This window comes from Pseudorca crassidens, chromosome 16 (assembly GCF_039906515.1).
Source record: "Pseudorca crassidens isolate mPseCra1 chromosome 16, mPseCra1.hap1, whole genome shotgun sequence".
Taxonomy (NCBI): domain Eukaryota; kingdom Metazoa; phylum Chordata; class Mammalia; order Artiodactyla; family Delphinidae; genus Pseudorca; species Pseudorca crassidens.
This window is the reverse complement of record NC_090311.1, coordinates 19,221,041-19,233,810: the sequence shown is the minus strand read 5'-3', so window position 1 is coordinate 19,233,810 and position 12,770 is coordinate 19,221,041. Positions and strand designations below refer to the sequence as shown.

At 44.8% G+C, this 12,770-nt stretch overlaps 1 protein-coding gene across 4 annotated transcripts in view; it reads left to right on the top strand.

Annotated features, from left to right (window-relative positions):
* The window catches only part of RBM20 (RNA binding motif protein 20), a 216,924-nt gene that overhangs the window by 170,744 nt on the left and 33,410 nt on the right, over positions 1–12,770 (top strand). For all 4 annotated transcript variants that reach the window (XM_067709437.1, XM_067709434.1, XM_067709435.1 and 1 more), the window contains exon 7: positions 4,456–4,587. In XM_067709437.1, the coding sequence (XP_067565538.1) occupies positions 4,456–4,587 (132 nt within the window). The remainder of the gene's footprint in view (positions 1–4,455; positions 4,588–12,770) is intronic.

Here is a 12,770-nt window from a genome sequence, read left to right as displayed (position 1 = left end):
AATCCATGCACTTGAGTCTTTTCACTGTGTTACCCACCCCCTGAGCTAATGCCACTGTCTTTCTTACCTTCTGAGTTTCTCATCTCTGAGGGTATGGATTTTTGAGCCAGCCAACAACTGACGGGGAACAGGTTATTTTCACTGATCCTTGGTGTTAGCAACTGAGGTTCTTGGTTCTCAGAGCAGAAGAGTAGGTGGGAATTAATGGATGCCTGGTGAATCTACAGAACTAAGAACCCTTAACCTATGAGGATTGACTGAACCTTTGGGGGTTAATATGTTTGTCTTCATTTCTAAAGTCAAAGGGGGTAGTTTATACAGTGACTGGTCAGAAGTAACAATATTTAGCCTTTATTTTTAATAAATATTTTAACTTCAGGAATCAGGAACAGGCATAGGAGAAATTCTTTTCTTAATTAAGGCCTGAACTTTGGAGACTCAAAGCCACCTTGGATCATCAGTGGTCTTCCTCTGTCAACCTGGGCTTAGAATACCCATTTAGTCTCTTCATTCCTCCTTCTCAGAATTCTATTTTGGGCAAATTTCCAAAATTCAGCGTGCAACATGAATGCAGTGAGATTCACTGAATTTGTTTCATTCCCATGTGACCAGTGAGAGCTTGAGGTGCTAAAATGTTTGCATGAAGAAACAGGCACTTAGAGTCAGACAGAGAAAGATAAATACTGTATGATATCACTTATACTGTGGAATCTAAAATATACAAGAAACTAATGAATATAACATAAAAGAAGCAGACTCACAGATATAGAGAAAAAACTAGTGGTTACAAGTGGGGCAGGGGAAGGGGCAATATAGAGGTGGGCAAGTGGGAGGTACAAACTATTGGGTGTACAATAGGCTCAAGGATGTATTGTACAACACGGGAAATACAGCCAATATTTTGTAATAACTAAATGGAAAGTAACCTTTAAAAATTGTATAAAAATAAAAAATTTAAGAATTTTTAAAAAAGAAAGAGGCACCTAGAAAGCTGAGTGGCGGAATTTGAAAGAACCCTGACTTTTTATTTTTTAAACATCTTTATTGGAGTATAATTGCTTTACAATGTTGTGTTAGTTTCTGCTGTATAACAAAGTGAATCAGCCATACATATACATATATCCCCATATCCCCTCCTTCTTGAGTCTCCCTCCCACCCTCCCTATCCCACCTCTCTAGGTGGTCACAAAGCACCAAGCTGATCTCCCTGTGCGATGCGGCTGCTTCCCACTAGCTATCTTTTTTACATTTGGTATATATGTCAATGCTACTCTCTCACTTCGTCCCAGCTTACCCTTCCCCCTCCCCATGTCCTCAAGTCCATTCTCTACCTCTGCGTCTTTATTCCTGTCTGGCCCCTAGGTTCATCAGAACCATTTTTTTTTTCTTAGATTCCATATATATGTGTTAGCATATGGTATTTGTTTTTCTCTTTTTGACTTACTTCTCTCTGTATGACAGACTCTAGGTCCATCCAGCTCACTACAAATAACTCAATTTCGTTTCTTTTTATGGCTGAGTAAAATTCCATTGTATATATGTGCCACATCTTTATCCATTCATCTGTCGATGGACACTTAGGTTGCTTCCATGTCCTGGCTAGTGTAAATAGTGCTGCAGTGAACACTGTGGTACATGACTCTTTTTGAATTATGGTTTTCTCAGGGTATATGCCCAGTAGTGGGATTGCTGGGTCCTATGGTAGTTCTATTTTTAGTTTTTTAAGGAACCTCCATACTGTTCTCCATAGTGGCTATACCAATTTACATTCCCACCAACAGTGCAGGAGGGTTCCCTTTTCTCCACACCCTCTCCAGCATTTATTGTTTGTAAACTTTTTGACGATGGCCATTCTGACAGGTGTGAGGTGATACCTCATTGTAGTTTTGATTTGCATTTCTCTAATGACTAGTGGTGTTGAGCATCCTTTCATGTGTTTGTTGGCAATCTGTATATCTTCTTTGGAGAAATGTCTATTTAGGTCTTCTGCCTATTTTTGGATTGGGTTGTTTGTTTTTTTGATATTGAGCTGCCTGAGCTGCTTGTATACTTGGGAGATTAATCCTTTGTCAGTTGCTTCATTTGCAAATATTTTCTCCCATTCTGAGGGTTATCTTTTCGTCTTGTTTATGGTTTCCTTTGCTGTGCAAAAGCTTTTAAGTTTCATTAGGTCCCATTTGTTTATTTTTGTTTTTATTTCCATTTCTCTAGGAGGTGAGTCAAAAAGGATCTTGCTGTGATTTATGTCATAGAGTGTTCTGCCTATGTTTGCCTCTAAGAGTTTGATAGTGTCTGGCCTTACATTTTGGTCTTTAATCCATTTTGAGTTTATTTTTGTGGATGGTGTTAGGGAGTGTTCTAATTTCATTCTTTTACATGTAGCTGTCCAGTTTTCCTAGCACCACTCATTGAAGAGACTGTCTTTTCTCCATTGTATATTCTTGCCTCCTTTATCAAAGATAAGGTGACCATATGCGTGTGGGTTTATCTCTGGGCTTTCTATCCTGTTCCATTGATCTATATTTCTATTTTTGTGCCAGTACCATACTATCTTGATTACTGTAGCTTTGTAGTATAGTTGAAGTCCAGGAGCCTGATTTCTCCCACTCCGTTTTTCTTTCTCTTTCTCTTTCTTTCTCTTTTCTTTTTCTTTGGCTATTCAGGGTCTTTTGTGTTTCCATACAAATTGTGAAATTTTTTGTTCTAGTTCTGTGAAAAATGCCATTGGTAGTTTGATGGGGATTGCATTGAGTCTGTAGATTGCTTTGGGTAGTATAGTCATTTTCACAATGTTGATTCTTTCAATCCAAGAACATGGTACATCTCTCCATCTGTTTGTATGGTCTTTAATTGCTTTCATTTGTGTCTTATAGTTTTCTGCATACAGGTCTTTTTTCTCCTTAGGTAGGTTTATTCCTAGGTATTTTATTCTTTTTGTTGCAATGGTAAATGGGAGTATTTCCTTAATTTGTCTTTCAGATTTTTCATCATTAGTGTATAGGAATGCAAGAGACTTCTGTGCATTAATTTTGTATCCTGCTACTTTACCAAATTCATTGATTAGCTCTAGTAGTTTTCTGGTAGCATCTTTAGGATTCTCTATGTATAGTATCATGTTATCTGCAAACAATGACAGTTTTACTTCTTCTTTTCTGATTTGGATTCCTTTTATTTCTTTTTCTTCTCTGATTGCTGTGGCTAAAACTTCCAAAACTATGTTGAATAATAGCAGTGAGGGTGGGCAACCTTGTCTTGTTCCTGATCTTAGAGTAAAAGAACCCTCACTTCTTGGTTTCCCGGGCTTCTGGCATAGACTGTGACAGCACGGAGAAAGGCATGTCTGAAATTCAAAAGCACATGTGAGGGAAGGAGGGAGGATGAGCTTGTTAAGCCCATGCAGTTCAAGGAAATGGGAGATGAGGGCCCACAGCAAGGGCTCCCTTACCACAAACCATGTTTCCTTTTCAACACTGAGGGACCAGATCATTGCAGCATCAGTATAGTACAAATCCAACAAATCTAAGACAATAACAGTGACGAATCTGCCACAGCGGCTCCTGGGGTCAACTGACAGGTCAGTCAAAACAGGCTATTTAGAAACTCCCTGTAGGCACTGACTGAGTGGAAAACCCGTTTCTTTGTAAGGGTTTTTATTAGAAAAGTTAAAGAGGAGAGATGCTGTGGAAACGTAACTGAGGGTCTCCTCTCTCTCCATCTTACAAAGACATGGCCTTCCTTCAAGCCTAGGGAGCCCCCTAGTTTTTTAGTGTATTTCTTTCTTTGCAAAGAAATTGAGAGCTCAGGTACCCAGGGCTTGTGTCTGTCTCCTGTCATCACCACCACCGAATAGCAAGTTTTTCAGGGATGAGCCCAAGGTCACTTGTGCAGCAGACTCACTCCCCCACACCCCCTTCCCTCGGGGGAACTGTGCCTTAATGGACCCTCCCATCCAGAGGGACTCCTGTGGCATGATGTAGCCCAGGATGGACATATGTAATTAAGAATAATGTTTGGTAACCAGGGGGATCAGGAGAGGGGCCATCTTATAATGAGCTCTTTTGCTGAAGTTAATAAATAAGTCTCTTTGAACAGATGGGATCAAAGAAAGTTCTTCCTTGTACTGAATTTTTTCCTTTTTATGGAGGTATAAAACACATACTCTAAAATGCACTCGTCTTAAATGTACTCCATTAATTTTTTACATGTGTACACCTATGTATTTGCTATGCAGGTCAAGATATAGAACATTTCCAGAACCCCAGAAGGTTTGCTCTTTTCCCTTCCCAGTCAGTATCTCACCCCCAAGCCCGAGGGAAGCTCAGCTCTAACTTTTACCACCATCAGTTTGTTTTGCCTAATTCTTGAACTTCATATACATGGAGTCATACCTTGAACAGAATTTTCTTTAAGACCATTCAAGTCAAGTCCAATGTCTGTCCTTCCTTTCTTTCCTAGGCCTTTTTAGAGATGGCTTACACAGAGGCTGCCCAGGCCATGGTCCAGTATTACCAAGAAAAATCTGCCATGATCAATGGTGAGAAGTTGCTCATTCGGATGTCCAAGAGATACAAGGAATTGCAGCTGAAGGTAAAGCATTCTCTCCTTCATTCAGTCATTCAACAAGCAACAGCTAAGTGTCTCCTCCTTGTCAGCCACTTGCCTAAGTGCTGGTGGGAAGGAGAGCACAGGAAAAGATCCAAAAATTACCCACTGCCTTTGAGGATATCACATGGAAAGGCAAACCCATTATAACATGGCAAGAAAAGTGCTCATTGAGGTAAGTACAAGATGCAAAGGGGTGCTTGGGGCAAGGTGACTACCTACCTGGGACCCAAGGAGGATTTTAAGAGAAGTCTTGAAAGATGAAGAAAGAAGGGAAAGGTGGTTGCTTTTCAGAGGTGAGAGTTCCAAGCATAAACCCCTGAATGAAACCCAGACAGATCTTCAGTAACTTTTTCTTCATCTGTCGCCCCCTTGATCTTTTATTCTCTCCTCCATCCTCTCTATGTTTATTGTCTTAAGCCCCATAGAAAGCCTTCTATGCAGCACATGACTGAGTTGGCCATTGTCCGAAATAAGGATTGAATTGAGGTAATTCCAAACAGGGCTTTTGTTTTCGTTTTAGCTTGCTCTACCATTCTCTTCTTTTTTGTTTTATCGTGAAGTATAACATACAGACAGAAAAGTGACTAATTTTGTATTGCACAGTTGAAAAAGTAATAATGGGTGAACTCCCATAAGTCCCACAAAACCACCACCAAAGTCAAGAAATAGGACACGGACAGCACCAAGAAGATTTGTAAGTCCCTTCTTGTGCTCAACCCCTCCCTCTCTACTCTCCTGACCCTGAGATAACCATTTCCTTGCTTTTCCTTATTATTCTACCCCCTCTCTATGCCTTTTTTTAACATTATAGTTTAGTTTTACCTATTTTTGAACTTTATGTGAATGGAATCATACTGTGTTCTTTCATTCAACGTTATGCCATCTATGTTGGGTGCATCTTTATTTTCATTGTTATATAAATTTCCATTGTGTGACTATAAATTTGTTTAGCCATTCCACTGTTGATGGACATTTGGGTTGTTCCAGTTTTAGGGTATTAGAGACACGGCTACTATGAACATTTTCAAACATGTTATCCCAGTACCCATGTACATGTGTGTATAACCAGGGAATGTACATAACTAGAAGTAGAATTGCTGGATCACAAGGCATGCTTACCCTCAACTGTACTAGATGATAGCATTCCTACTAGTAGTGTCTGAGAGTTTTCAATAGCTCACCTTCTTGCTAGCACTTTGTCTTGTCCAACTTTAAAATTTTTGCCTCTCTGGAGAGAGTGTAATGGTTTATCATGATTTTATTTTTTATTTTCTATATTAATTGAGGTTGAGCAGTTTTTCATGTGTTTGTTGGTTATTCCATCTAGGTCTTCTCCAGTGGGAAATTCCTTTTTAAGCCATTTGCCCATGCTTTTCTTTTGGATTGTATCTTCCTGTTGGTTTGCAGGAGTTCTCTTGGCTGGAGCCATGAGTCCGTTTGGATTTATTGTATTTAGTGCCACATTTGTGGTTAAATCTAACTTCTTATTTTGTGCTTTCTACTGTCCTAGTTAATGGGATTTTCCAGTTGACTTCAGCTCATTCCATATTTAGTTAGGGTCCATTTTGTTCAAGGCTCACAGCTCTTAATCTGCCTTCAAGGTTCAAGTCAGAAGACAAAGCCTCAGTGGTTGTTTCTAGCTAGGACTAGCATTCTGACAAGTCTACAGATGTAGATCGGTAATATGTCAACCAGTTGTCAAAGTCCTGATTCTGCTTTGCTTGCATCATTGCTTCTGAAGTTCGTTTGTCAACAGTTCTGCTTCAGGCAGAACCTGGCACTTTTTTTTTCCAGCTCATGAAAGCCTGTTGCTTTTCTCAGACAAGTCAACGATCCCACCCCATTCTGTACCCAAAGTTCTTGTTCTCCTGGATTCTGCCCTGGGGCTTAGAATTGAATTACTGTACTGAATTCCCAGGGGAGCTTTGGTCTCCAAATGAGATGTTGTCATAAGGTTCTAATTAGGATTAACTGCAGTACTCTCCTTCTTAAAGTACCAAGGTGTTTGTAGTCCCTTATCAAGAGAGGTCCTTTGGGGTGGTGCCAAAACTGTGGGTTAAAGAGGTCAGATGGTCAAAGTTTACATTCAGCAAATGTTCAGTGAGTGCTCACTGTGGGTGGGAACTGGGCCAGGCCCCACGGATTTGGAGGTAGCAAGTCTGGGGAGGTAGAACACATAACATAGAACCATCAACAGCTATGTGACCTACGCTAGATTGTAGAGTGCTAGCACCAGCCTAGCCTCTATGCCTTCCCTCTTTGATGACCTTGGGCAAATTGCTTGACCTCTGTGAACCTCAGTTTCCAGATCAGTAAAGGACTATAACTTGTGTTCTTTGATTTTAAGCATTTTTTTTCATACATGGTCTCTCTGAGGCTCACAATCACTCTCCCCTATGAGGTGTGTAGGGTGGATAATAACAGTAATTAAAATAGTACAACAATAATAACAAGAATATATACCTTTAATTGAGTCCTGGGTCAAGTAATGTGCCAAGCACTTCAATACATTATCTACTGCGATCCTGGCGTCAGTACTGTCAGACAGGTATTATTATCTCAGTTTTACAGATGAGGAAACTGAGCCTCACAGAAGTTCAGTAACTTGCCCAAGATCATAGTTACTGGAAGAGCCATGATTAAAACCTAGGACTGCTTTGGTTTTGCACTGTATTTGCATCTCTATATTGTGTTTTTATAATCTCTATTGTCCATGTGAAAAACAGAGAAATCAGGTAATTTGCTTACAGTCATCCAGTCAGTAAGCAGCAGAGATGGTATTCTAATAGAGCTTATCAAACTTCAGTGTGCGTACAAATCACTTATGGATCTCATTAAAATTTCTGAATCAGTAGGTCTGAGGCAGGGTGGTGATTCTGCGTTTCTCACAAGCTCCCAGGAGATGCTGTTGTTTCTGGTCCTCAGAGCACACTTTGAGTGGCTAGAAAACATTTTTCCTGACCTTTAGTAAGGATTTTCTGCTTCCCAAGCAGTCACACTGCCTCTATGTGCAGGCATCTCAAGGCATGTTTCCACTGCATAGAAATATGTGCCTTGTGGTCCCTATGTTGACCTGAATCAGCTAGAACTTTAGCATAATGGCTAAAGTAAAAAAAGGAATGTTTTCACTGATGTAACTAAAAAGACCAGGAGTAGCCCTGGCTGCAGGCAGGGCTGCTTTCAGGGCCCAAATGCTCTCATGAGGACTTGGTTTCTCTCCACTCTGCTTTCGGTTCGCTTGGCTTTGTCATTGGGGTCTCCCTGCGGTGGCCCCTGACAGCCCCCGGCTCTCTCCTCTAGGCGGCGCGATGGCTTCAGTGATTCCAGCAGCTCTGGCGCCTCAGCCTCCCATTTCCTTCACCAAGAGAAAGCTGGAGTTTTTCCTAGTAGCTCCCACAGAAGTCCTGAAAGTCATTCCAATCAGGCTAGCTTTGGACACGTGCTCTTCCCTGAGCCAGTCTCTGTGGCCATGCTGTGACTGGCCAGGCCTGTGTCACCTGCTATGTCCTGGGAGCAGGCTGCAGAAGAGAGGATGGTTCCTGGGGAGGCAGACAGCGAAGCGCTGTATCCACATGTGTCACTGTATCCTCATGTGTCTCTGGGCCAAAGGGCTACCACATGGGGTCCCGCCAGGGCTTGCAGAGGTGGGGGACATTTTGATGGGTCTGTGTCCTGGAACTTTACCTTTTGCTCACCAGGCAAAGTGGAGGGAGAAGAAGGAGAGATTTTAAGGCATTTTCTCCTCTCCTCTCTTGAATATTTCCTCATGCCAGTAATCTTGTCTCACTCTTTGTGGCAGAGATTTTATTCCTCAGGGCGTTTGGGGCAGAAACTTTCACGTAATAGGTGTCCAACAAATGTGTGAAATGAATGAGAAAGAGAAAATCTGAAGGAACAGTAAAAAAGTGAGTGTTTTCCTGCCTGCAAACCTGCGTGACAAGGTTGGTTATTCTATAGAGACTTCCCCAGAGTCACAGTGTCTTACCGGCAGAAGGGAACTTGGAATAGTTTAAATCTGTGTGTTCCAGTCACTCCATCAGAAAACTGTCAGGGGAGTTTTCAAGTCCTCTTGCCCAGATGTTCTCATTTAGTGGATTGGGGTGGACTGGGGTGGTTTGGGGACAGCGGGCCTGGTTTCAGTGTCACTGGTAAGTTGCCAGCCCTCCTGGCCACAGAGATGGTCCCTGGCCCTGGGAAGCAGTCTTGTGAGTGGTCCATGATGCTCTTGGTTAGGAAGAATAAATCAGCAAATGATGATTGAGGGTCTTTTCCATATAACATGTGGTGCCGAGAGCTACAATGAATATGAGAATAGTCCTCACTTGGGGAAAGTTTGCTGTCTCACTTGTGATTATTTTCCCAATCACAGAACAGCCTCCTGGGGCCCCTGTCAGCCCAGCGCCCCCCGAAGTTCCTTCTGTTCAGGTCGCACGGCCCCGGTGAGTCAAGGAATGGGGTTATGGATCGCAGCCGTTAGTGGCACAGGGCCCTGCATGGAATGAGCACTCCACGATGACTGGCTGGAGAGATGGAGGGATGGGCTGACGAGAAAGATCATGACAGTCTACAAATACTATACGCTGGGGTTGGCGGAGATAAACTGGGGAGATAAACAATTCTCGTGATTTCAACCTGAGTGCATTCGTACGGAGCTCCTAGAAGTTCAGTGGCAAAAGGCAGTGTGACTTGCTTGTGTAAAGAAGGGAGAGATTCCTGAGTAGGGCCTTGAAGGGTGAGGCAACTTAATGAAACAGAGAGGGGGTTTCTGGGCAGCAGTCGGGTGAGAAGAGATGTAGAGCCTGGAAAGCACACTCATGTCAGAAACAGTCAGGGCTGCTGGGACAGGATCTGGCTCTGACAAGTTCAGGGCTCATCTGGAAGGTTTCAGCATCTTCCTGGGACTCTGGAGACATGTAGAACAGCCGCGGAGGGGTCCGGAGGCACAAAACTCTCTGGCAGCTTCCTTTATGCTGGCCCAGCATCTGCCTCCCTCTGAGGGCACACTTCCCTGGGACTGTATGGGGCTTGGAAGCTCACCCTTGTCCTAAAGTAGCAAGGTGTGTTGACCAAGAGCACTGTGGATGGTCCCCTGGGGGCTTGTTGACAGTGGAAATGGATTCACCGTGGGTGGGGGTGGGTTCAATATACACTTCTGTCTACTTTTGTGTGTGTTTGAAATGTTCTGCAATAAAAAGGTTCCCCCAAACATCATCGCAGGCCTACTCCGTTCTCTTCCGTTTCTACTCCCCTGCAGCGAGTACAGCTTTATTGTACCTGCCTCCTTTATACCTTTAACCACAGGATAACGAGGCCAGGCCTGAAGAGGAAGATGGGGAGGATTTTCTTAGAGTGAAAAGTTGATTCTGTTATTTGAAAATCTTTGGCCACTTCTGACTCCTTCTCAGATGGCAGCTGGCAGGGTGTTTGGGCCAGAGAGTGCCAACAATTTGGAATTATCACTTAAAAGAGAGAAACTGACCTCTGGTCCTCAGAGGGGGGTCACAGTGCCTGTGACCGCCAGCCCCAGCGTATAGCATTTGCAGATCGTCATGTCCTTTCTCGTCAGCCCATCCCTCCATCTCTCCAGCCAGTCATCGTGGAGCGCTCATTCCATGCGCGGCCCTGTGCCACTAACGGCTGCGATCCATAACCCCATTCCCTGCCTCACTGGGGCCGTGTGACCTGAACAGAAGGAACTTCAGGGGGTGCTGGGCTGACAATGGCCCCAGGAGGCTGTTCTGTGATTGGGAAAATAAGGGGCAAGGAAATAGTTAAGCCCAGAAGAGGCTCTTCTAGCCCCCAAAGAACTCTGGATGCATCTCTTTGACCCCCAGGGGACCACATTGGGCCACTAGAGGGTGTTTCCATCTGTGGTGCTTGACTGGCTGCTCTGCCCTCATCAGGCGGCACCCGGAGGGGAAGGGTCCGAGGGGCTGCTGTCTGTGGTGGTGGAGATGCAGAAGGCACCATGAGCTCCTAGAACACCTCTGGCTCTGACCCTGGCCTGACCTGCCCGTCCCTGCAGGTCTTAACCCCACCACCCATGCTACCCCTGGGTAACCGGCAGAACCTCAGCTGCTCCCTGACCAGGCCCCCTCCTCTCACCCCAGGCTCTCCTGGATCTGGACTGGAAGGAACAGTCACGAGGATATGAGATTCCAGAGAGCAGAAGAAAAGTGTTGGGGACTCTGGGGACTCTTTTTTGCCACAGAAAGTCCCTGATCCAACCCCCTCAGGGAATTTGTGTGCTCTGAAAAGTCGCCATGGTACATTGTACCCAGCTTGGGGGCACATTCTTTAGCCTTCGCCTGTTCCAGCTTGGCAGGATGAGGACAGATTTGGGACTTGGGATGTGGCCTCCCCGGTGCCAGGAGATCTTATCACACGTCCCTGCACTGGATCCTGATGGCTCCCTCTGGCTTTCCCAAGCTGGCCCGCATGGAGGCAGTGCTGCAGTGGGTCTCCTGCGGACCAGCCATCCCAGGCGGGCCTCTCCCATGATGGTGCAGTAGGCAACTTCCACCTTGTGGCCCAAGGTGGGGAGGCAGAAGGAAGACCCACTCAGTGGAATCACCTCCACGTGAACCTTCTTGTTCTACCCACAGGTGGTGACCAACAACGCTGGTGGGAGGACAGATGGTCTCGGGTGGGGTGGAAGGAAGCATCCTGGGCAGTAGCCTTCTTCTCTGCCCAGGCCCACAGCCCCAGCTCTTTTGTTGCTTGGCCTTCGGTCTCTGCTTCTGGTCCAGTTTAAGCAGCTCAGGTGCTAGTTGACAGTGCAGGGCTTGGGTGATCTTGTTACTTGTAGGTGACACTTCCATGTGCTTACAGAGGGTCAACCTTTATAGCTACAGTCAGATGAAAGGGACCATTTGCCAAAAGTGTGAGGCTCCTTTCGGGTGGGTATCCTGACCAGTGCTCAGTTCCTGGGCCTTTTCTTGAACGGGGATTGACTACCTTCTTGACCTCCTCCTTCTTCACAACCACAGGGCTAGCGGTCACTTCCTTCTCTTTGACGTTCTCTCCTCTTGCATTTCGAGTTGACAAGAGATCCCTCCCTGGCTTGAACATTTTACATCCTTTCCCTAAGTCCGAGCTCTGACTTCTCCCCTGAATCCACAGGCAGCTCCTCCTTTATTCTCTCCTGAACTGTTTTCCCAGCCCGAGCTTCAATCTTAACAATAACACAGATAAGCAGCTGTGCACTCAGAGGACTACAGAATTCTAGTCCCAGCTAATCACAGAGCTCAATTCATATCTCTTGTCCTGGGTTTCACACCTATAAAATGAGATATTTGATGGTACCTAACATTTGTGTAGCTCTAAGATTTCATGATCCTTTGTTAAGTACGTAGGAAAAAAAATTGAGGATAAAAAGAGCAGTTGATTAAGTTTCTTAATAAAATTCTTTGTCAAAAGTTGACATCACCAGGCTTCCCTGGTGGCGCAGTGGTCGAGGGTCCGCCTGCCGATGCAGGGGACGCGGGTTCGTGCCCCGGTCCGGGAGGATCCCGCATGCCGCAGAGCGGCTGGGCCCGTGAGCCATGGCCGCTGAGCCTGCGCGTCCGGAGCCTGTGCTCCACAACGGGAGAGGCCGCAACAGTGAGGGACCCGCATACCGCAAAAAAAAAAAAAAAAAGTTGACATCATAGACTGAGGGTTTTTAGGTCTTTTTTTAACCTCAGTATTACTGAGATATAATTCACATACCATAAATTCAGCCTGTTCCATACACTTTAATTGGATGAATTTTGTGTAGTCTTTTGGAAAATGCTTCCATCCTTCTGTGCTCATGAATTTCTTTTTTTAATCATTTATTTTTTATTGTTTTGTTAATGTTTGGCCAGTGTGGGTTTAGGAAAGGGCTTGGGTTGGGATTTGGGAGCTGGCGTGGTCCTGTCCTGGCACAGTCATCCCATAGTAACTTCTGGGAAGGGCAGAGCCTTTGGGTGCCTGGCCTCCTCAGCTGGGAAGCCTGGCTCACAGCCTGCGCTGCCCACCTTGCAGATTTACGTTGAGCACCAAATGACCCCTGTGGATCCCCGCACTGAAGTCAGGAGTTGCAGGAAGCATGGGGCATAGAAAGGACCTTGGAGTTAAAATGCCTGTTGTCAGGTCCTGATTTTCTAATGATCTCTGTGACCTTGAATGTGTTCCTTAACACA